The sequence below is a fragment of the Meriones unguiculatus genome, chromosome 7, assembly GCF_030254825.1.
Source record: "Meriones unguiculatus strain TT.TT164.6M chromosome 7, Bangor_MerUng_6.1, whole genome shotgun sequence".
Taxonomy (NCBI): Eukaryota; Metazoa; Chordata; class Mammalia; order Rodentia; family Muridae; genus Meriones; species Meriones unguiculatus.
The window spans coordinates 82348048-82372972 of NC_083355.1; the positions used below are offsets into that span (position 1 = coordinate 82348048).

At 44.6% G+C, this 24925-nt stretch overlaps 1 protein-coding gene and 1 long non-coding RNA gene across 2 annotated transcripts in view; one reads left to right on the forward strand and one right to left on the reverse strand.

The window, feature by feature from the left end:
• Positions 1-1252: 1252 nt before the first annotated feature.
• Positions 1253-24398, reverse strand: LOC132655253 (uncharacterized). Its single transcript, XR_009592996.1, has 5 exons — positions 24267-24398; positions 18847-18989; positions 13420-13780; positions 4038-4130; positions 1253-1481 (listed from the first exon to the last, which is right to left on the reverse strand). It is a non-coding gene; the product is annotated as an uncharacterized LOC132655253 (long non-coding RNA).
• The window catches only part of Rhoj (ras homolog family member J), an 85570-nt gene continuing 84929 nt past the window's right edge, over positions 24285-24925 (forward strand). The window contains exon 1 of the mRNA XM_060387660.1: positions 24285-24782. Within this exon, the coding sequence (XP_060243643.1) occupies positions 24605-24782 (178 nt within the window). The 5' untranslated portion in view covers positions 24285-24604. The remainder of the gene's footprint in view (positions 24783-24925) is intronic.

A 24925-nucleotide genomic window follows, 5' to 3' on the forward strand; every position in this document is an offset into this window, starting at 1 on the left:
CCATCACAACCTGCAAACTATATCCAGCTGATTTGGAAGGTTCGATGGATTAACAAAAGAAGTTTCATTGTGGAAAGCCAGGGGAAAGGATTTTCACTTTTTCTCAAACAAAATAAAGCCTCCTCTTCAAGCCCATGGCAAAGCCTGTCCTAGCAACTCAACACCAGACTTCTTTTCCTCCTCAAATCTTATTACAATGTGAATTCAAACTAAGAAATCTGAGAAACTCCAGAATAAATGTTTTGGCAAAAACATTACTATATCATGACTTTGCTTTTCAAAGTCAAGCTAGGTCCCTGCTCTGTCTTCTCCAGCCCCTCCTCACAGAGTTTTCATTATCTGTGACAAAGTGGAAGATGAGTCAGACAGATGCACCATTTGGAGGCCAGTTACACACAGCTCTTTTGTTCTGGAAACAGCATCTGACCCCATGACGTTGGGCCCCTTGGAGAATCGGCGGCTGCAGATGTGGCTGGCTTCTTGGCCCACTCCACGGGCTGCATTCCGAGTCACACTTGGCAGAAGCAGAGCTGCGCAGCATCTGACCTCATCCTTCCCCTCCCACCATGCCCTGTCACTCAAGGGGGACCCCACACGGGTCAGAGAAAGATTCTGATGAGCACAGGGAGGTGTTGGCGTTGTCTCTCGGTTCTGGGTAGCCACCGGGAATGAGCTCGGGCCATTCAGCAACCAGGCTCCGTCACCATGCTATGGTTTGGAGAAGTGAGCCCCTCAGGCAATGGGAGAAAACAAGTATTGATAAACAGGGGGGATGGAAAGAAAAGTGTTTTTTGAGAGCAGGATCTTTTCTGTCAGTGGAGCCAGGGGATGAAAAATAGAAGATGAAACATGCAAAGGTCCTTTAAGTAAAAAAAAAAAAAAAAAGAAAAGAAAAGAAAGCAGTACAAGGCAGTGGTGGAGCAGCATGACTTTAATCCCAGCACTCAGGAGGCAGAGGCAGGCAGATATCTGTGAGTTCGAGACCAGCCTGGTCCACAGAGCAAGTTCCAAGAATCCAGCACCACACAGAGAAACCTATCCAAAATAAATAAATAAAAGAGTAGTAAACCCAGTGAATTTCAGGAAAACTTTGAACTGAGATGACTCAGATCTGGTCAGAGTCAGAGTCTGACTCAGATCTAATTTTTTTTTTAAATAATACTTACATTTTCTAGATTACACATGCTCAGTAGAGAAACTTCGAAAGGTTTCAAATACCACGAAGGACACTAAGGCAGAGACTGTTCTTTGAGCCATGAGATTTATTTAATACCATGGACAGTCAGACAGAGGCAACAGCACTGCCAGGATGCTGAAGAGAATTCAGGCCCCAGCATGAGTGGGGCCCTGCCCTCCTCGCCTCAGGTCAGCAGAGTCTGTGCTCCCAGTGCTGATGGAGTGGAGACAGGAGGATGCTGGGGACCTGCTAACCAATGAGTCAAGCCAAACTGATAAGCTCCAGGTTCAGTGAGAGACCCTGCCTCCAAAACAAAGGAGAGAGCAACTAAGGAAGACAGCTGACCCTGACCTTTGGATTCTATACACGTGTGCAAATGTAGCCATGCACACTCATATCTTTACATGTACACATGAGCATGCACATACTACACACACACACACACACACAGTAGAATCTCATCCTCTGCTCACAGACATCATCATCTGCCCACACAAGGACTTTCAGATAGCTCCCAAGCACAATAAAGAGCGAAACATCCCTGGCTAAAGAGAAGTTACATAACCAACTAGTACAGACGTGCTCTCTGGTTCTTTCTACTAAATCAAAATGTAGCTTCTTTGATGAATAACAGTAACAGGCAACATTTAGCCATGCCCTTGCAGCAGGACATTCAGTAACCCTACCTTCAAGCTCCTCAGCAAATACACTAGCATCTCCACCATACAGATCAAGAAATGAATGGTAAGTAAATAACTTAACCAAGGTCACATGTTGCTGAGTGTAAAGGCACGTGCCTGTAATCCCCACACTCGGGAGACAGAGACAGGAGAATCATTGCAAGTTCGAGGCCAGCCTAGTCTACATGGTGAGTTCCAATCTAGCCAGGCCTATAAAATACAATCCTGTCTCAAAACACAGAACAGAAAAAAGGGAGTGGGGTTAGGAAAGAAGAGAAGAAAGGGGGAGGACAATTGGAGGGAAAGTCTATTGTCTAGATGCACAGGTATTTTGGGTTTGGTTGGTTGGTTGGTTTGGTTGGTTTTGGTTTTTTGCGACAGGATTTCCCTGTGTAGCCTTGGCTGTCCTGGACTTGCTTTGTAGACCAGGCTGGTCTCGAACTCACAGAGATCCTCCTCTCTCTGTAACCTCAGCTGGGATAACAGGCGTGTGCCACCGTGCTCAGCTCACAGTTGTGTTTCTAACCACCAAACTAAATGAATGGATGGACAAATGGGCAGATGACTGGACTGACATATGAACGCATAGTGGACCCATTTGCTGACCTTTAGCCTTCAGTTGCACTGACAAATATCACATTTAATGTTAAGAACACACTGAAGTATGTTAGAGACAGCACGTGTAGCTATATGAATTTGAACCAAGGACATCAATTTTCACAGCCCCCTCAGGAACCACTTCATCATAACTATGAAAGGAAGTATTATTCTGTGGTGCCAAAAGGAATGGCCACACATGATTATGAGATAATATATCAAGTTCTGCATCTCCAAGAAGTCAGTCAAAATGTTGGGTATCCCTCCCTTCAGCTTTCTATTAATTTCTATCTGCGTAGGTGGATCTTTTCCCAATTTTCTCACCCCAATCTATATCCTGGCCCCTACAGGGCTGTGTCAATTATTGTAAAATATAGAATAATCTCTGCCCTCATAGAATTTCCAGTCTAAAGGGAAAGCAGTTGGGGCATTTGTCTGGAACGTTTTATATGCAAAACCACCTTCAAGACTCCATGCAGCATCTGCAGCAAATTCAAGGCTACCCTCTCTTTTTACCTTACCCCAAAGCACATAGCACTTCCCTTAACAAGCTAGCTACTGCCACCCCTGAGGGCTCTGCCTGGTGACTATCCCTTCTGCTGGAAAGCTCTTCACAGGTCTTCACAGAACTCCTTCTTATCACTGAGATGCAGATCAAGTTTCATTTTCTTTTCTCCCCAACCCCCCTTTTTTTACATCTGTACAGTGTTTTCGCTGCATGCGTGCTTATACATTACACACAAGGTCTGCACAAAGAATCCAGAAGAGGGCATCAGATTCCCCCTGAAAGTGAATTTACATATGGTTGTGCACCTCCATGTAGGTGCTGGCAATAGGTTGGGTCCTCTGGATGAGCAGCCAGTGCTCTTAGCCACTGAGCCATCTCCCTAGCCCCTCTGAATTTACTTTCTAAGAGAAATCTCTTAGCACCTGAACTCTTTCCTCCCATTCTTCTCCAAGCCCCAGTTTTCTTCTTGAAACACATCTGAAGCCATCTTGCTGACCCATCCAGCTGCCTCTTTTTCTGTCATCTCCCTGACTCTCCAACAGTTCCTAACTCCTAAAATATAAAGCCCATGAGAAAGGGCTTTATTCATCCTGGTCATGAGCTCCTACAACCCGGTTCACACACAGGAGCTATCTGGCACATTTTTCATGAACAAAGTCTTCATCAGCCTGTGGTAGAAGAGTTCTATGACATTCACACACATACCATGTCTCTCTCTCTCTCTCTCTCTCTCTCTCTCTCTCTTTCTGTCTCTCTTAAACACACACACACACACACACACACAAATGTGTGTTGGATTTTTAAATTAAAAAAATGGAAAATGTCTTATAACTTATTTTAAAGCACAGTGCATTCAAGGCTAAAAAACTAATTTCAATATTAGTTGAAAAATATTGTAAGAGGACTGCAAACATTTATCCTACTACTAGGCTAAAATTGGTTGGTCTTGTTAGCACTGCCTGTTTTTGAGATGTGCTCAATCTTAATTCTTGATCAAAGGAGTCAATCTTTTGGTTTTCATATCGGTAGTCATTGTTTTAATTGATTGATATTAAATAGAATAATTGGTTCTTACCAGATTAAATGTGCCATGAAGAACATCAGAACTTTCCTTCTCTCTATTTGGTCCCCATTGCACTCCCTCAAGGGTCAGTCAGGGTGACTGTTTCTAAGGAAAGAATGCTCGTTAGACTATTAAATGACTAGAAACACGGGAATAACTCCATGAGAGCCAGTAAAGCCCAGATTTCTTATTTGCCAGACAAGTACAAAAGACGATCCATGTACACACACCTTATGTAAACATTCATGTGTAAAAAGAACTCTCCCTGAAATCTCATATAGAACAGTTCTTTTGCAGTGGGGATTTGCTAAACTTGCTGTAGGCTTTGAACAGATGTGGAAAAGACAAAATGCAACCCAAAGTTACCAGAATCTAAAAAAAAAAAAAAAAAAAATCACGTAACTGCTGCTTTATAGGAGTCTGCCAACATTCATATTGGATGACTCATTGGAAGTTTATAAAATAAAAATGGGTAAAATATGCATAAATCCTTACACAAGTATGGTGTGTTTTTTTTTTTTTCATGTTCTTACGGCTGTTACAACATTTATCTTAAAACAGCTAACATTCCTGAGAGTATAACCATTTAATTCGAGATGAATGCAATCTTAGTTGTCTACTTCTTTAGCAAGCGTGTTGGGGGAGGCTGGCTGAGATTCTTGGGGACATAGAAAACAAGGGAGGACTCCGTACCCAACTCCAGAATAATGGGAAATCCCACTATCATAATATCATACTCAGAATAGCAGGGATGCCTCTGAAAGGAAGAGAGGGCAGCTGTAACTGATCAAAAGTGATTTGGACAAATACTTAACCATGAGCAGACAAGTCCTTCTGAATTGGGCAGCTGGGCGAGAAGAGACAGCCTCTACATACAGAAACTGGGTTGAAACACATCAGGAACATATGACCTCCCACCACCGGCCTTCATACCTCAACAGAAGCTGAACAAATGAACGCCATAAGACGCCGTTAGCTGGCTGCTTCATTCCTACCATGTCCTCCTATGGCATGCCTACTATGGGAATCTGGCAACGAGAGATCCAGGTCTTGGGGTGTAGCTGTCGCTTTTAGGGGAAAGGTTTGATAGCAAGTGCTAACTCTTTTTGGGGTTACCTAATATTTATAAAAGAAAACATGTTCGCTTTATATTAGGGAAATACAGCAGCCACTACTGTAATCAGCAATTAAATACCAACATCCCAAAGAGTCAGGCAAGGTGATGTCACTGACTTCCTGAGATCATAGTACCCTGGGAGCATCATTCTACCAAAAACACATGACCTAAATCTAACCACATCATATGTCATGACAAATATCAGAGCCAAAAGTAAAAAGGGGACTTAAACTAAGTTCTAACCTATCTTGTCCACAGTCATAAGTCACAGTTTTTAGTATCCTCTAATGATCCTCTGGAATCCCCTGCTGTAAGCTCTTCATACCTATTATTTCATTAGCGTGGGTTGTTGGTATAATGTTCTTGTGGAATGTATACAATTTACTCTTGTTCATTCACATGCTGATTTCTCTACCCCACTATGGTTCTAATCTGGACATTTCATTGTGATGTTAATTCTAAGCATTGCCTGTCTCAAGTTTGTATAAACATGCCACCATTTGTTATCTGTATTTTCAATTAAACATCCAGCCAGTGCTGAGCAATGGAGAGAATAGGGTGGGACATCCTGGTCCGGAGAGGAGAAGGAAGCAAGTGGGGGGAGTTGGAGAGCAGAAATTGGCAGGAGAGGACTTGGAACCACGAGGAGAGATGAACTGGACCTAAGATATAGCTAAAAGCAAGTATAATGTGGGAAATCTGAATGGTAGGAAACTTTGCGGGCTTGGAGATTTAGGATGGAGTAATCATTGCCCAGCATTGTGCTCTAGCTTAACTAAATACATCCTAGTCTCTGTGTGGTTATTTGGGTATACAGCTGGTTTAGAAATAACAGCTGTTTTAATTAAAAGATAAATCAACATTAAACTTTAATAACCAAAAACAGTGAGTCGTGCCCCCCCCCTCCCGCCTTTAGTCAGTTTGGCTAGGGACTCGTCAATCTTTTTTTGTTTGGTGTTTGGTTGGTTGTTTTGGGATTGTTGCTGGGTTTTCTTTTTTGTTCTTTTTGGGGAGGGGTTGTTTTTTTTGGGGGGGTTGGTTTTTGGTTTTTGGTTTTTGAGACAGGGTTTCTCTGGGTAGCCTTGGCTGTCCTAGAACTCAGTCTGTAGACCAGGCTGGCCTTGAACTCACAGAGATCTGCCTGCCTCCACTTCCCTGAGCAATGAGATTACAGGTATCCTCTAATGATCCTCTGGAATCCCCTGCTGTAAGCTCTTCATAACTGTTATTTCATTAACCTGGGTTGTTGGTATAATGTTCTTATACCACGGAGCCCAGCTGGGCTCATTAATCTTATTTACCTTTTCGGAGAACCAGTTGGTTTGACTGATTCTATATCCTGGCCTTTCAGTCTTTTCCTTTTCATTAATTTCCATCCTGGTTGTGTTTCCTTCTGCCCACTGCTTTGGAGGGTTGACTTGGCCTCATGTTTCTAAGACCCTGAGGTATATAATTAAGTTATTTATTCCAGATCAGTCTGGTTTTGTTTTTTCTTAATATGAGCACTCATGGCTATAAACTCCATTTAAGAATTGCCTTAATTGTTTCCAGAGGCTTTGGTAAGTTTTGCTTTCATTTTCATTTGATACTAAGAAATCTTAATTTTTTTTCACTGATTTCTTCAATAACTCACTGTTCATTCAAGAGTGAGTCTCCGAAAATGACAATGTCTTTAAAAAGTAAATAACACTGCTACTTAAAGGACATTCAAGGAGAAAGTGAGGGACTAAACGCACAGTGTATTCCCAGCATGGATCCTCTATGGGGAAGGCAATGGCTTCTAAGAAACCGAGATGTGGGCATGCGATGAAACGGTATTATAGAAATAAAACAACGAGCTGGGAAGATGGCTCAGTCAGTAGTGTTTCACACACAGGCATGAAGGACTGAGTTCAGATCCCCAGTGCCCATGTGAAAAGTCAGGCACATACCTGAAATCCCTGCCCTGGAAAGAGAGAGACAGGTGATCCCTGAAGCTTGCTGGCCAACTATCAGGAGCACCCACCCACCAAAACCAAAATAGTTCCTAAACCTGACAAATATGCTATGGCTGTATAAGAAAATATGCTCCTTTCTGGGGAGCTGGTGTTTAGGTACACAGGACGTCAGGCAACATGATGACCCCGACCATTCTCAAAAGGTTCAGGAAGCTGGGCATGATGTTGGCACATACCTATCACCCCGACATCCAAGAGGCAAAGGCAGAAGGGTCTCGTGGTTGAGGCTAGCCTGAGTTATATAGTCAGTTCTAAGACAGCTGAGGCCAAGGCTCTGTCTCAAAACAACAAAAACGTTTCTGGCAGGTATGGAAAGGGATGGTTTGGTAACACGTGTGTGGTGAAGTGTAATTGGGCAATCTGAGTGTAGATTTCTCAGATGCTCTTTATGCATCAACCACCCATGTCCAGAGAGCTAAACTCTCCATATCATGACTCTAAATATCCCTCACTATTCCTAGGCTGCTATCAGGCTCAACATCATTTGTGTACCATCGTAATGACAGCCTCAGAGAACCAGTCAGTTCCCAGGTGGGCCTCTCTCCTGCGCTGCAGATTCACAAGAGAATTGTGTGTTCAGCAGACCTCTGCTCCTGCGCCCACCGTGCTCAACTCTTGATATTGTCTGTCCAAGTCAGTCTTTCTGATTTGGTGATCGCTAACTCCTTCCAGGAGATGCCAGGAGGAACAGGTTGTTCCTCTCTGCACCCTGCATCTCCCTCACACCTGCATGCCAGGAGTTGTCAAATCCACTGGCTCTCGCTTTTGCTCTCCCTCTCATCTCTTAAACAATGCCACAGCCTGCCGACATCCCATTTCTGTCCTAGAGGCAAGAAATTGGTGTTTAACTGCATAAGGGCTCTATTCACATTTGCCGGGGTTGAAATCCAAGCTCTACCCTCCTATCTCTGTGACCTTCAACAAGTAACTTTGCCTCCACGGACCTCAGTGACTTCACCTGTAAATTGGGACCAATCATGACACCCATGTTTCAGGATTCTTATGTGAGTCCTCAACTGGGTTACATGTTACTGTTGTTTTTGTTCCTGTTTCAGTCCAGCCATCATCTGTCCACAAGACGAGCGTTTTGCTGAACTCCTTAATCGCACATTTTCGCCTCCCTGACCTGCTACTAGCCCATCTAGCTACTAGAGAGTCTTAACAAAATACTAGTAGAAGCAAGGAATTCCTCTGTTCACTCTTTATCAGTGTCTTCCCATTACTCAAACTAAACCTTTTTGTTTTTTCAAAGCCTACATTCCCCAGAATGACCTAGTCTAGTATTTATCCAACTTCCGGTGATCAGAGACCACATGACAGGCATTCAGTTACCACAGTGCCACCATTTTAAGTTCAAAGAGAAAAATAAACCTAAGACTATCCCAAATATCCCTGTGCTGGTGGACCTGGGTTCTCTAAGAAAGCAGGCTGAGCAGGCCATGGGAAGCAAGCCAGTAAGCAGCACCCTCCATGGCTTCTGCATCAGATCCTGCCCCCAGGTTCATGCTGTGTGTGAGTTCCTGTCCCGACTCTCTTCAGTAATGAGCAGCCATATGAAAGCTTAAGCTGAATAAACTGTTTTCTCCCCAACCTACTATTTGGTCATGGTGTCTCATCACAGCGACAGGAACCCTAACTAAGACAGTCACTTTCACTTTAAAATCTCTCTCAAGTGCTCAGCTAAGCACACGGTACAGCAAAGCTGCAAATCCCAGGATGTTAGCCCTTTTCCTGGATCCATCGCAGCCTTTAGAGACGACTTTCAACTACTCTTCGATAATAATCATTCTGTCTGAGATGTGAGAACATCATCGCGTGCTCGGGGGCAGGGGGGGATGGGCAGGGGGCAAATCAAATTCTTAGCCAAGGAGCCCTTTCCAGGGTCAGTCTTTGTGAGGCTTTCTTTCTTTTTTAACCTCCACATCAAAAGCCAGGCTAGGGCGGCAGCTTTCAACAGTAAAGTAGGATGTCTGAGGTCCTAACACCATGAAGATGCGCCACTTGAAAACATGTTTCGGTGACAGAGTACAGTCGTGACCACATGACCGTGAAGATCTATAACATCTGTTTCCTCACTAAAATAATCTGCTGGCTCCGACATCTCCTACATCTTCATTTTTCCTTTTTATTAGACTGATCCTCAAAACACTAAAAACGTGCTCTTATTCTTCCCCTTAAAACAAAACGGTCCCCTCTCTCTGATACCTCCCTGAGGCTTTCCAATCCCGTTTTTGCCATGATTCAATCGATGCTATGAAGACCCCTGTAGTCAAAGCACCAGTGTATTCCAGTTACAAAGCCCAATGGCCAGCCTCAGGCCTCCGTATCCTTAAACATTGACAGCACTGTTTCTTAATTAACACATAAAAATTATGCATATATATACAGGGTATTAGCTGATGTTTTGATTACATATGTACATTGTGTTCAAGTCAGGGTACATGTGGCTATCTCCCCAAATATGAATCAGTTGTTTGGGGTGAAAGCATTCAAAACTCTTCTAGTTTTTTTAGTTTTTTTTATACAGTACTATTGATAAACAGTAAAGCTTTAAGCCGAGCACAATGGTATGTTCTAAAATCCCAACACTTGGGAAACAGAAAGAGGATAGTCACCATAAATTCGAGGCCAGACTGGTCTACATAGAAATTTCTAGAGTAGGTAGGGCTGCATAGCAAGACTCAATCTCAAAAAAAGCCAAAAAGAGGAGGAGGGGAGCAGGGATGTTTACTTGGTTAGTGGTTCTTAAGACCAGCACGAACATCTGTTCAACATCTGGTGAAGGCCTTCTTGCTGTTTCATAACATGGTGGAGGACATCATATGGAGACCAAGCAAATATTAGCCCCAGTTCCTCTTTTTGTTCCAAAACCATTAAAGAAAGGATCATGGCCCACACCCTCATGACATTATGTAACCTCAGCTACCTTCCAAAGACCTGTCTCCAGATATCATTAACATGTGATTTGAGGGATTAAGTTTCTAACACATGAGTTTTGTAAGCAAGTATTGAAATATTGCAACACGTAGCCTCCAGGACACCCCTTTCTCTCGGGTTCCTCCCTGCTGCTCCTCAGTCCGATCCTCTCATTTGACCAGGTTCCTCCTTTCTCTGGGGCTTCGGTCACCACCTTTGACCACCCCCACTACCTCACATAACAGATTCCTCCCCCTCAATAGAACCCGGTGCTGCCTGTCAGTTTCCATTCACAGCCTCAGCTCATGGAAGTTCCATCTTCCCAGTTGCTCAGGGCAAAACCTTGAGATATCCTCCTCGGTTCCTCTTATTCTCTCAAAGCCTTTATCTAATTCTTCCATAGATCCATCAGGCCACTGGCGCATCCATCACCCTGGTTCTATCCACTTCCTCTGTTCTGTGGCTAACCCCAACTACCCCTGAATCTCAGCTGGATGATTGAAACTGCTCTCCTTGGTTTCATCCTCTACCCCCATTCCCTTCACAGCAGCTAGACCAACAAGCACATCCAATCACTTCACTCCTGGGCTCCAGCTCTTCTGGAGCTCCCGATCAGCTTAGCTCAACTTCACTCCTCTCCTCCGCCACACTCTCCTTTGCTTATAGTGTCCTGCTACAGTGGAGCTCAAATCTTCCAGGGATGCCCTCGGATGAGGGCCTTTGCCTTGGGAGAACCCTCTGCCTAGAACATCTTCTTGAGGCAAGATGAGTGTCCTTAAAGGCCCCTCTTCTGTCAGTTATCACTATCTTGCTTTTGGTTTTCCTACTTGTCTGTAGCCCTCATCACCCATTTTTATACATTTATATGTCTGTTATCTATCTACCTCCTTCTTCCCTCTAGAGTATGAGCTCCACTAGTTCAGTGATACTTTCCATCTGATTTGTTCACTGCAGTATCCCCAGCACATAGCAGGTGCTCAATGAACATCTGTTGTTGAAATCAGTAAATTCATAGTAAACCGTTCCTAGGTGGTTCAACCAGTCTCAACTGTGAATGAGCCCCATGGGTTCACATGTTTGAACACTTGGTCCCCATTTGATGGAACTGTCTAGGAAGGATTAGGAGGTGTGACACTGGGGACAAGCTTTGGTGTTTCAAAAGCCCATGTCATTGTCAGAGCTTTCTGTCTGACTCTTGTCTCTCTCTGTTTCTGTGTGTATGTCTCTCTGCCTCTCTGTCTCTCTCTCTGTCTCTTTGTCTTTCTGTCTCTCTCTCTCTCTCTCTCTCTCTCTATATATATATATATATATATATATATATGTCCTCTCTGTGTTTGTCTGTCTGTCTCTCTCTTTCTGCTTGTGGATCAAGATGTAAGCTCTCACCTTCTGCTCCAGCACCATGCCTGCCTGCCTGCTGTCATGCTCTCTGCCATGATGGTCGTGGACTCTAACTCTCTGAAATTTTAAGCCCCAAATAAACTCTTTCTTTTATAAGTTGCCTTGTAAAAACAGTATTGCTTTAAAACTTATTGCAGTAGTAGAAAAGTAACTAAGATATCAACCCAATTCTATATGTTTAAAATCTTCTAAACAATTGACCGCCAATCATGAGGTTTGCGATGCTTAAAGAGCAAGTACGTAAGTTCTAAAGATTCAGGCTTGTACTTTGCCCCATAATTAAGCCTTCCTGAATGTGACATGAGGCCTGGGCATCCATTTCCATTGAAGTACAAAGAAAGTTTACAATGGGTATTTCTCTATTATTGAAAAGATTTAATTTACCATCTGGGATGGCTATCCTTGACTGTCAACTTGGCTACATGTGGAATTGACTAAAACCCAAGCAGCTGGGCACACCTGTGAGGGATTTTTCTTGATTGGCTCTTTTGAGGTTGGAAGATTCACTAAACCCAGGCTTCGTCCTCTTGTGGGAGCCTATATGAAGGATGTGGGAGAAAGAAGCTTTTTACTTTTTACCTGCTTTTTGCCCTCACTCTCCCTGGCAAATTCATTCTTTCACTGATATTGGAGCCTATTCTTCCAGATTAGGCTCTTCTAACATACACTGAAGACCAGGTGAGACATCTAGCCTCATGGACCAAACAATTATTGGATTCTTGGACTTTCTGTTGGGAGCCAGCCATTATTGGACTAGCCAGACCACAGCCTATAAGCCACTCTAATAAATCATGCACATGCACACACACACACACACACACACACACACACACACACACTTATACAATGTTGCTCCTTAAGGGCTATGTGAGTGAACTCTTCCTCCTTCCTCCTTGGTCACAGGGAGCTACTTCCTCTGTCTGATAAAGACTGCACAGGAATGGTGAAGGAGTTTTACTAGGTTGAAAGGGATTTATCAGCCAGGCCCAGATTTCAAGCACCAGGACAATACTATCTGTAAATCTTAACGGGGAGGGAGGTGGCAGCTGAGCAGAACTCGCTGTGTGGTATGGCAAGGTTCACCCACTACCTCACAGAGCATCCTCCTGCTCCCCCAATTTCCATTCACATTTCCTGGTATGACTGAGTGGAGCTGTGTCATGCTTCAATGTCAAATCAAGACATTATCTGAGGTTAAGAAAGGCTTAAGGAAAGACATCGGGGGGGGGAAAAATCTATATTTCTACAAGAGTTTATCGGGCCACTTGAGTTGTCACTTCATTTTATGGAGTCCTTCTATTTCAGTGTGTCCAGACCACAGAAGGTTGGCTAATCGGGCTCCATAAATCACATGTCCTCAATGGAAATTTGAAAGGCTACACTTGCTACAAGGGAGCTTTTCCCAGCGACATAAATGACATCCTGAGGATTCAAACCCTTTTTTAAGCTTAAGCCTTATATTGATCCTAGCAGGGGGGAAGTAAACACGTGAGCGACGTGTTGGCCTGATAAGGGGCTGTAACTACTCTCCTCAGTCTTCAATGAGAGAACCCAGGGACTGTATCTCACATTTTCAGGCTGTAAAGAATATGCTGGCTAGATTACTTTAAGTACATAGCATGTCCAGAATATGTCTTGAAGGGAGGCAAACATGGTATTTTGTTCTCTCACCCCCCATTTTGCACCAAAGGTACCGAAGAGTAAATCTCTCTACCCAAAGTAAAAGGAAACAGATGTTTCTATTAGGTGACTAATTTACCTGTTAGGAAAGAGAAAGCACAGGGTCAAATGAGCCACATTTTACATCATGTAGGTGAAGAGGCAGCTGCTCACATTCAAGCCATGATGCTTCACGCCTACATTGCAATCCTGTTTGGAGTGTGTGTGTGTGTGTGTGTGAGAGAGAGAGAGAGAGAGAGAGAGAGAGAGAGAGGTCAAGGAAATGAGGAAGAAGCACGTTTACCTGCCTTCCTTGGTTTAAGGAACAGCTGGATCAGCTTCCAGCGATCCATGTAGCCAAGTGAAAAGCGCAAACGGCGTAGCTGGCCGGACGAGGTCTTGGGCCCAATGTTCTAGTATTAATGTTTTCACTTGGGGGAGGGCTGTGAGTTCACGTTTATCCAGATTCTTTCAGAATTCCATACCAGTGGTGGCGTGAATGACCAAGGTGTAGGCCTTAACCATACAAATACAGAAAAGTGCATTTGAAGAAAAAATTAGCTTTGGCGCCTAACCCCGAATGTGTGGCCCTCCGCATTCGCAGAGTGCTTTAACAAGCGCAGACTGGCTCAGCAAGTTGTCACTGCACGAAGGGCCTCCTCAACCTACAAAAAAAAAAAAAAAAAAAAAAACAGGACTTCCCATTTCTGCACATTGTCGTTGGGAGGGAGGTCACCCTCAAGTCATCCCAAATCAACTGAAATCAAGTATGTGAGATACAACCACATCCAGGCTTTGCCGATGTGATTGGAGGCAGAGTTTTCTCTGACTCTCAGCTGCGTTTCTTCAGCACAGCGCTAACAAACCACATGAGTCGCAGACAGCTGCAAGACTGAGTTAGAATCTTGAGCCACCGCCTCCTCGACCAACCGTTTGTACTAACCTCATTACGTGACTACATGTTTCCAGTCATAAAAATGAGGATAATGATCATCTTTACCTCCTGGGCTTAGAGAAAGGACTAAATGAGTTTACACATGGAGCACTTGAATTACCATCATTGCCAGCATCAGGCAAGCTCTCTCCCTGGTGACAAAGATGCCCCCAAAGAAGCACCTGGGAGCTTCAGAAACAAGCAAGATGTGATTCTCACTGACTCAAGCGTGCCCAAACCTGGAGTGGAAGGTAGGATCCATCCCACTGAATACTTAAACCGAAGGAAGAAGGCATCTTGATGGAGGGGATTGCCAGCACCTGTGAGAAAAAGCAAGGTGTCGCCATGCACCTGGAATCCCGAGTCTATGAGGCACAGAGACAGGGGAATCACTAGGGCTTTCTGGCATCCAGCCTAGCTCCAGGCTCAATGGGATACCCTGAATCACAGGAATAAGGCAGAGAGTACCAGAGCAGGAGAGCTGACGTCCTCTTCTGTTCTCCATACATGCTCTTGAACATAGGCACATGTACACACATGTGTGCATACGCCATCCACAAACACAAACATACTCTCACACTAAAATATAGCTAAGTCATAGTTGCTGCTGTTTTGCACAATAAAACAGTAGTGTTCGTGAAAAAGACACAGCCTATGAGCCATTTTTAAAAATCATTCATTGTTTGAGGAGTTGGATTTGACAGTTACAAAAGTCCTTCAGATTGAGACTGAGGTTTAAAAAGATTTGGGGAACATAATAAAAAATTAAAATGTAATCGAAATAAATGTGTAGTTACCTATAGAGGGGCCATATAGTACCACAAAGACTCCACCTTCAAAATAACAAATGAGCTTGCTAATTGAGGTTGCTGTAACTAGACTCAGCCATGGATGCTCTCAGATGGAGGCAATTTTGAAGAATCATCTTCCTGTGGCATGAAAAAACAAATTGGGGTGAATAAAAGAGTAGCTACAAGACGTATGGAAAGCCAAACCATTTACTGTGTTCCTTATTTTCCCATTATAAAATCAGCTTTTAAAAATCATATCATTTTACCAAAAGCAATCTACAGATTCAATGCAATTCCCATCAAATTACCAACACAATTCTTTACAGACCTGGAAAGAAAAATTCTCAACTTCATATGGAATAACAAGAAACCCAGAATTGCTAAAACAATCCTCTACAATAAAAGATCTTCTGGAGGTATCTCCATCCCTGATCTTAAGTTGTATTATAGAGCAACAGTTTTAAAAACTGCATGGTACTGGCATAGAAACAGAATGGTGGATCAATGGAACCGAACAGAGGACCCAGAAATAAACCCACACACTTATGGACAGCTGATCTTTGACAAAGGCGCCAAAACCATACAATGGAAAAAAGATAGCATCTTCAACAAATGGTGCTGGTCCAACTGGATGTCTACATGTAGAAAAATGAAAATAGATCCATACTTATCACCCTGCACAAAACTGAAGTCCAAGTGGATCAAAGACCTCAACATAAAACCTGACACATTAAATGGGCTAGAAAAAAAAGTGGGGAATACCCTAGAACTCATTGGTACAGGAGAAAACTTCCTGAACAGAACACCAATAGCACAGGCTCTAAGAGCAACAATCAATAAATGGGACCTCATGAAACTGAAAAGCTTCTGCAAAGCAAAGGAGACCATCACCAAAACAAAGCGACTGCCTACAGATTGGGAAAGAATCTTCACCAACCCTTTATCTGACAGAGGACTCATATCCAGTATATATAAAGAACTAAAGAAGCTGGAAAGCAGCAAACCAAGTAATCCACTTAAAAAATGGGGAACAGAGCTAAATTCTCTGTAGAATTCTCTGTAGAGGAATATCAAATGGCAGAGAAGCACTTAAAGAAATGTTCAACCTCACTAGCCATTAGGGAAATGCAAATCAAAACAACCCTGAGATTTCACCTTACACCCATGAGAATGGCCAAGATCAAAAACTCAAGTGACAACACATGCTGGAGAGGTTGTGGAGAAAGGGGAACCCTTCTCCACTGCTGGTGGGAATGTAAACTTGTACAACCACTCTGGAAATCAATCTGGCGCTTTCTCAGACAACTAGGAATAGTGCTTCCCCATGATCCAGCCATACCACTCCTAGGCATATATCCAAAAGAGGCTCAAGTACACAAAAAGGACATTTGCTCAGCCATGTTTGTAGCAGCTTTATCTGTAATAGCCAGAAGCTGGAAACAACCCAGATGCCCCTCAACTGAAGAATGGATGCAGAAATTGTGGTACATCTACACAATGGAATATTACTCAGCAATGAAAAATAAGGAAATCATGAAATTTGCAGGTAAATGGTGGGATCTGGAAAGGATCACCCTGAGTGAGTTGTCCCAGAAGCAAAAAGACACACATTCACTCATATAGACATACAACATAGGACAAACCCACTATAACCTGTGCATCTAAAGAAACTAAGCAAGAGAGAGGACCCTAACTAAAATGTCCAATCCCCATCCGGAAAGGCAAAGAGGATGGACATCAGAAGAAGAAGAAAAAAGGAAACAACCTAAGAACCTACCACAGAAGGCCTCTGAAACCCTCTGCCCTACAGACTATCAAAGCAGATGCTGAGCCTGATGGGCAAGTGTTGGGCAGAGTGAAGGGAATTTTATGTAAGAACTGGGAAATAGTAAGAGCTGGAGAAGACAAGGTCTCCACAAGGAGAGCAACAGAACAAGAAAATTTGAACACAGGGAACTTCCCAGAGACTCATACTCCAACCAAGGTCTATTCTTGGAGATAACCCAGAACCCCTGCACAGATGTAGCCCAGGGCAGTTCAGAGTCCAATTGGGTTACATAGTAATGGGAAGAGGGACTGCCTCTGACATAATCTGATTGGCCTGCTCTTTGATCACCTCCCCCTGGGGGGGAGCAGCCTTACCAGGCCATAGTAGAGGACAATGCAGCCACTTTTGATGTGAACTGATGGACTAAGATCAGAAAGGAGAGGAGAACCTCCCCTCTCAGTGGACTTGGGGAGTGGCATGCATGCAGAGGGAGGAGGGAGGGTGGGATTGGGAGGGGAGGAGGGAGGGGCTTATGGGGGGATGCAGAATGAATAAAGTGTAATTGAGGAAAAATTAAAAAAAGGGGGGGAATAATTTAAGAACCTTAAATGACTTTCAAAAGTGGAGCAAAACATGGAGTTAGTCAATTTACATGGAGCATGTCTCGCCCCTGGGGGCAATGGTCTCCTGAACCTACTCAGACCTCGGATACCACCACTGCTAGTTCTAGAACTGATGCAAGATGTTCCAACGAGGGGGTTAAGACTTCTCATAATATTTCCTATAAGCCCACACCTGTTTGTTTATATCCCCCATTTTTATTTATTATTAGCCAGACAGAGCCAAGTAATTGTGGTGATGATACTTGCTTTTTTGCCCAATGCTGGAATGCTAGTGAATTTAGGTATGCCCTGGTTATTCACATGCCTCGCTGGGTGCCTGTGCCTGTTGATGCCCCTCATGCTATGACTCTCTTCAGACAGAAAAGGGATCTTGGAACTACAGCCGCCACTGTTACTGCCATCTCATTGGCGGCTGTTGGAGCTACCACCAGGGCATTACCCATGAGTCATACTGTGCAGACTGCTCAGACCCTGAATAATCTTTTAGCCAATGTAGCTCATGCCTTAGATGTACAAAAAGGAATTAATGCTCAACTAAAAGGAGGCTTGATGGTGTTCAATCAGAGGAGTGACCTCGTGCAGGAGCAAATTGATACCCTATGGCAAATCGCTCAACTTGGCTGTCAATGAAAGTATGCTGGACTTTGTGTCACTAGCATACAACATAAGAATTTTTCCTGTGCTGCAAATCTATCTAAACAATTGTCTAGCTATATTTTAGGTAATTGGACTGGAGAATTCGATACTACGATGGAGCAGCTGAGAGTGGCCATTATCACAGTAAATTCTACCAGAGTGGACGCAGGACTAGCCACAGGATTATCACCATGGATTGCTGCAGCCATGAATCATCTGAAGGAATGGGCGGGCATGGGAGCGTTAGCAGGCCTTCTGATGTTGGTCTCCTTGGTTTGCCTGTGGTGTATATGCAAGATTAGAGTCTCACAACAGCGTAATGCAGCTATGATCATTCAGGCCTTTACAGCCATTGAAGCAGGACAGTCTCCCCAAGCATGGTTGGATACCATAAAAAGCTAAAATGTTATGCTCAGGATGCGAGGCTAAGCACTGCACTCAGGGTCAGGCGCTTTCGACCCAGAGAAGAGTATGTCTGATTGCATGCGAGTTGATGCCCCAGGTCCCGCCTCTGAGAAAAAGGTATCTGACAGGTCTGATGCTCTTTGGGTGGATGACACCTAAATGAACATCGGTACAAAGTCCCAATTTATTTCTAATATCAGAGATCAGATCTCTACTCTTGCCTAATGTGTCTAAAACAAAAAGGGGGAACTGTAGAGAGCTGAGTAATGCCGCGCCTGAAAGATGGAGCTGGTTTCCGCCTTCCACCTTCCCAATGGTGAGTGCTCTCTGTCACAAACAACTCCACATTTGGCTAAGGCTGAGGATCTGGCTTGCTTCCATGTATGTGGACCTATCTGCATTGCCCATGTGGCACGCTGGGGTTGGCTACCCAGAGGCTATTTAAGCTGTGGGCTGGCTTTCCCCAGGGTCCGATGATTGTTCAAGGTTCCTGAATAAACTACATTGAAAAAAAAAAATCATATAATTTTATCATACACAAAGTGAAAAGAAGTTGCCTTGAATGGGAGTTTACCTTCAGAGTCTTAGACATTTTCAGTTGCAGGTAAGCTCAGGATGCGGATGAATTTGAGAGTAGTCTGACCGAACACCTGAGTCCACTCAGTAGAATCCACTTCCCCATGTCTTACCAGTAGGAGGGTTGGTAACCTGTGAATACTCAAGAGGATATCGTTTAGTCTAGTCATGATAATTAAAATAATTCCCCACATACAGTACACCTTACTGCTGGCAGCTATTGATCCTTCAAGTCCTCAAATTATATATTAACTTTTCTGTCTTTTGGGTTATGTCTGTTTGTTTGGCTCATGTGTGTGCACTTGCATCTACGAATGCACGTTCATATGTGTGGGCATACATACATGTGCGTGAGTGCGAAGGCCAGAACACTCTCCATCTTATGCATTGAGGCAGGGTCTCTCACTTGAACATAGAGTTTGCCATTTTGACTAGTCTAAGCAGCCAGCTTGCTCAGAGGCAAGCTGAGCACTGCCTGGCCTTTACACGGATGCTGGGATCTGGATTCTGGGCCACACACAGCAAGCTCTTTGCCCACAGAGCCAGCTCCCCAGCCTGTAGTGTTGGGTTTTGGTTTGGGGGTGGGGATTGTTTGTTTTGATCGGTTTGGATGTTGTTGTTGTTGTTCGTATAGAAGGGTGCTTTTGTGCTTTTGGTTTTCTTTTATTTATTTTTATTTTTTTGAGACAGGGTCTCAAAGCTGGCCTCAAAGTTGTGATCTTCCTCCGTCAGCCTCCCAAGTGCTGGGACTACAGGTGCATCACCTGATCTTCCGAAGAGAAGAAACTTGAATGACCCCTAACCAAACAGACCTCATCTTTCCATAAACAGATAGCAGCCTCACCCACCCCTCATCTACAATTAAGCAAACGTCTCTCAAAATTAAGAGATTAAACGAGAAAAAGAAAAGTCCTCCAGATAGAAAAAGAAATCCAGTTCTGGAATTATATATACATATATTTAAAAAAATACATAACCAAGAAAATGTGGCCGGTAAGCTCTGCCATGGTAGATGACACCAGCAATAGCTGGAAGCCGAGTGCAGGGACTCGGAAGAGGAAGAACGTAGACACACGAGCATCCCAGATGGAGATGAGTCATCCCCCTTGGGAAGGGGCAGTTCCAGTCCGAGCTAGCCCTAGAACACGCTGTTCAGTGTGAGCATCCCAGCCAATCCTGAGGATATTTGGGTCAGAACCCTTAGAACTATGTACTGTTGTCCTTCCTGGTTCACATCAGACCGGCCTCTGAGAGGACTTTCTCTGGAATGCAGGGGACTGGGGGGGGGGAGTCCCCTGAATCATCAGGGCCATAGCACACCACACCATCCTAAGCCTGGGATCACAACACTCTCCCACAGAAAGGCTATCCCAGGATAAGACTCTCTGACTCAGTTGTGCTACTTCCCTGTGCAACATCCAGGAGGGAAAACAGGAGAGAGAAGACAAGGTTCTTTCTTCTACCAAAGTCACAGTAAAATTGGACTGAATCTTATGAGTCAGAATTCATGCAATTTGCACTTGTGTGAGTGTGTGTATGTATGTGTATGTGTATTAGTGTATGTGTGTGAGGAGATGTGTTTGTGTGAGAGTATGAGTTTGAAGAGAGTATGTGTGTGTGTGACGGTATGTATGTGAGTGTGTGTGTGCATGCAAGTTGTGTGTGTGTGTGTGTGTGTGTGTGTGTGTGTTTAAACTGACATTTGCAGAAATTCCTGTGAAACCAAAGCACAGAGAACAGGAGCAAGCCAGGGAGCTAAGGTCTCTTGGAAAAAGCGAAAAAATATCACCCACCAAGATTTCACCATGCACTGTTACGTTTAGATAAACTTAGTGGTGAGGCAAACCAAATAATTAATGGCTATGTAACCACCAGTCAATCATCTACATGGCTCAAGACCCAAAAGTACAGACATCTGCCTAAAATCACGTTAGACAGCAGTCTCCATACCACTTCCAAACTCATACAGAATGGAAAGACATTCTTGGTCATTCTACCTAGGCCAATCACACATGGCTCGGTAGTTTCCTGGGCCTGTAAGAACAATGCTGAATTGTTCTTAAGATTTAGATTCATGGGAGCTCCACAAGAAGAGCAACAGAACTAAAAAATCTGGGCCCAGGGGTCTTTTCTGAGACTGATACACTCCAATCAAGGACCATGCATGGAGATAACGTAGAACCCCTGCACAGATGTAGCCCATGACAGCTCAGTCTCCAGGTGGGTTCTCTAGTAAGGGGAACAGAGACTGTCTCTGACATGAACTCAGTGGCTGGCCCTTTGATCACCTCCCCCTGAGGGGCCAGCAGCCTTACCAGGCCACAGAGGAAGACAATGCAGCCAATCCTGATGAGACCTGATAGGCTAGGGTCAGAGGGAAGGGGAGGAGGACCTTCCCTATCAGTGGACTTGGGGAGGGGCATGGGAGGAGATGATGGAGGAAGGGTGGGATGGGGAGCAGGATGTGGGAAAGGACTACATCTGGGATGCAAAATGAATAAACTACAATTAATAAAAAATAAATTAATTTTAAAAATAAATTTAAAAAATATTTAGGTTCATGTTAGGTATGTTGCTGTTGTTGTTGTTATTTTAGGGTTTCCTTTTGTTAGAGACAGGGTCTGACTATATAGCCGTGACTGGCTTGGAGCCAGCTATACAGACCAGCTTGACTTGAACTCACAGAGATCAACCTTTAGACTTAAAGGAGTGCTCCATCTGGGCCAGATTTCATGCCAGTCTTGATGTTTAAAGCTTTTACCATCATAAATTGTATACTTTCATAGACAATGTGATCCACTTGATGATAAGTCAAAAATATTAAAATTTTAGCTTTTTGTTATTTTTTTAATAGAATGCTCAAAACTTCTTCCCATAATTATTAAATTTGGGGGACAATAAATGGTGATAAAACAACTTTATTGTGAGAAATATAGCCAACATTCTCTAGAGCCATAAGCCATTTGTGTATGTCTTCCTACCAACCTGGCAGAAATACCAAGCCACAGACCATAAGACACATAACTGGCCTCTTGAAGTGTCTTAAAGGCCCCCTTGCAGAGTGAAAATGAACTTAACCAGCTGTGTCTGCTGGTGCAAGATTTCGGTTACACACAGAAATAGCAAAGGCCCACCTAAAGCCCTCCCATGGGCCCAGTATTTACAGTGTCAGATGAAGGCTTAGCTGTCCCAGACTGAGTACCGCATTTCAGATCTCTGTGAATGGAGTACCATGGCGTTTTCAATGTGCAGTCTCAGCCTGAAGGTCAAGGAAGTCACCCCCCTCACACACCAGTTCTGCCATCCACCCATCAACACTTTGTGCTTGAGTGGTCCTGTTCATTTCCAGACAGCAAGTTTTTTGGGTTTAGGGGGAGGCGGGGCTGGGGTGGTTTGTTTGGTTTTTGCATTGCCAGGCACTCATTCACCTACACAGGTTTGTTTGACTACCAATTTTATCCTGGAAGCCTTTTATGCAGAAGTATAACACAAGTTTCTAAATTATAATTTTATTCTACGCATGCCGGGTTCCCCAGAGAGACTAACTGAAGATAAAATTGCTTCAATTACAGGCAGCCATAGAGGTCTTCAAATGCAGCTTGGTATGAGCCACTCGTGTACAGCCCTGAGTAAGTTATCTTTGATTGCCATTCAGGCTGTTCATCAGTGTGTGGTGCCTCCTTCCCAGCTCAGGGTAGGATGGTACTTCTGACCCTTCCGTTAAGCCAGTATGAGCTTGCAAATTGTTCTGGACAATAAATGTGAGCAGAAGGATCACTTCCTGAAGAAAACTTAGAATCAGAGAGTTTCTCCATGTTTATTTTCTCACTTGCCACAGACCTGAATAAAGAGGACAGTGGTGTACCCAAGAGATAAAAGCTAAACGAAGGAGTAGGAGAAGAAGAGGAGGAAGAGGAAAAAGAGTAGGAAGGGGAGGAGGAAGAAGGAGAAGGAAGAAAAGAAGAGGTGAAGGTAGAAGAAGAAGAAAAGGAGGAAAAGGAAAAAGAGGAGGAGAAAGAGGAGGAGGAAGAAAAGAAGAAGGAGGAGAAGAAAGGTGTTGTTTCAAATTACTGAGCTTTGAGAATTGTTTGTTATGGCAACATAATGTCCCTCTACACTTAATTGAAATGTTTTTTGGTTTTTTGTTTTGTTTTGTTTTGTTTTTGTTTTTGTTTTCACAGAAAAGAAATGTTGGGGCACTGAGCATCATGGCAAATGCTACCCTAATCCAAAACAGAAGAAATTTGGACTCCGTTACTTGATGGTATACACATGATTTGTGCATTCATACAAACTGGCAGTCAGTTACTACAGCTGACTTTTCCTCATCCTGGCCACAGTGAAATTATTCAGAGCCATCAGATAATACACAATTTTCAAAAGTCTCATATAAAGACAAAGTTCTTTTACTTTAACCCATTGTCAAGATCATTTGCAGGGTCACACGTCCCAGACCAAGCCCGTTAATCAAATGGAGCTTCATTCTGAGGCACCAACCAAGTTAGCTAGCTGTTAAACTCCTATGTCACTGAGGAGGCCCAGGCTGGCCCAGCGGGAGATGATTCAAAGAAAAGTGAATCATCCAAACAACGTAGACAGCATTAGAGACCCTAACCAAGGCAAAGGGTCGTGCTAAACCTTCTTACTTCCGAGAGTTTGAAGCCTGAGCCCAGCGTAGTAAGAGAAAATTCAAATGCCCTACATCTGATTGATTTCCTCTATGTAAAAGCCATACGGGATGTTTTTGGGTCTGGAATGCATATTTGAGCATTATGCTCAAACAGAGACTCATAAACCTGATTGCACGTGGTATACACCCCTACAATCTCTGCACAAAGTCTCCACGCACACCCGCCTCGAAACCGAGTGATTCTGAAAGATCTCCTTCCGGACTTCCAAAAAGAATTGCTGGAGTTTCTCGTTTAAGTAAGGAATAAAACTGTGGGGTTTTCAGTTCGCTTTGAACTGGCGAGTCAGGGACGGGTGGATGATGTCATACGTTAGCTAGTTAAGCCTGCCATCTCTGATGTGGTTCTCCCAAGCTCCCTCAAGCTCTCAGCTCGGGCCTGTCCCCTGTTTCCGTGGCAGACAGTTCTCCCCGGGTGCCTGCCTTTCTTGTTTTGGCTTCTGCCCAGCCACAAGGCAGCAGCCTGGCTAGCAGGGGATAGAGCAGGAAGTCTGACAGCTTAGGCCGGCTGCAGGACCCCTAGTGTTTTCCCACTCAGCGTCCTGGCCTGGTTCCCCAGAAGCACAAACACACGCACAGAGCCCCATTGTTGCCGCCTTCCCGGCCCACTGATCCTAATATGGAATGCAGCAGGAAACCCACGATTTCCTGACACTCGGCATAGCCGGAGGAAGCGAGGGGGGGAAAAAAACTCCATTTAAAAAGCCCTGCTCTCCTCCATGTTAGCTTACCCAAATCCCACCGTGTGTCATCAGCCAGGCTGGGGATGGGGAGGGCAGGGTGAGACCCTCAGAGGCTGCTGACATTTCTAGACCGCCAGGAAGTCCCGGGAAGTCGGTGTGGAATTGAAAGTTCCTTAACTGCGGCCGTTGAGGGGGGGAAAAGGGGGAGCCCGACCCGTTCTCATCCCCCTCCAGCATGGTGAGCGGCGGGGCGGCTCGCGCGCATCCGGGCTGCGCTCGGGCGAGCCGGGCCAGGCACAGCCAGGCTGCCTGAGCTCCAGCCCGCGGCCGGTGCCCCCCTCGCTCCATGCGCTGCTGCAGAAGCCACCACGGCAGCCGCCGCCGACATGAGCTGCAGAGAGGGGGCCGACGGCAGCTGCGGCTGCGGTGGGCGCGACGACAACAGGATCCTCAAGTGCGTGGTGGTCGGGGACGGCGCGGTGGGCAAGACCTGCCTGCTGATGAGCTACGCCAACGACGCCTTCCCGGAGGAGTACGTGCCCACCGTGTTTGACCACTATGCAGGTAGGAGAAAAAGTGGGGCCCCGTCTCGCTGAGCGGCGTCGGGGGTAGGGGTACAGCTCTGAGGGGCCTGGCTCAGCCAGACAGTCAGAAGAAGATGTGGGCCTGGCAGGTACCAGGCGACTCAAGTCAAGAATGGTGCTGGA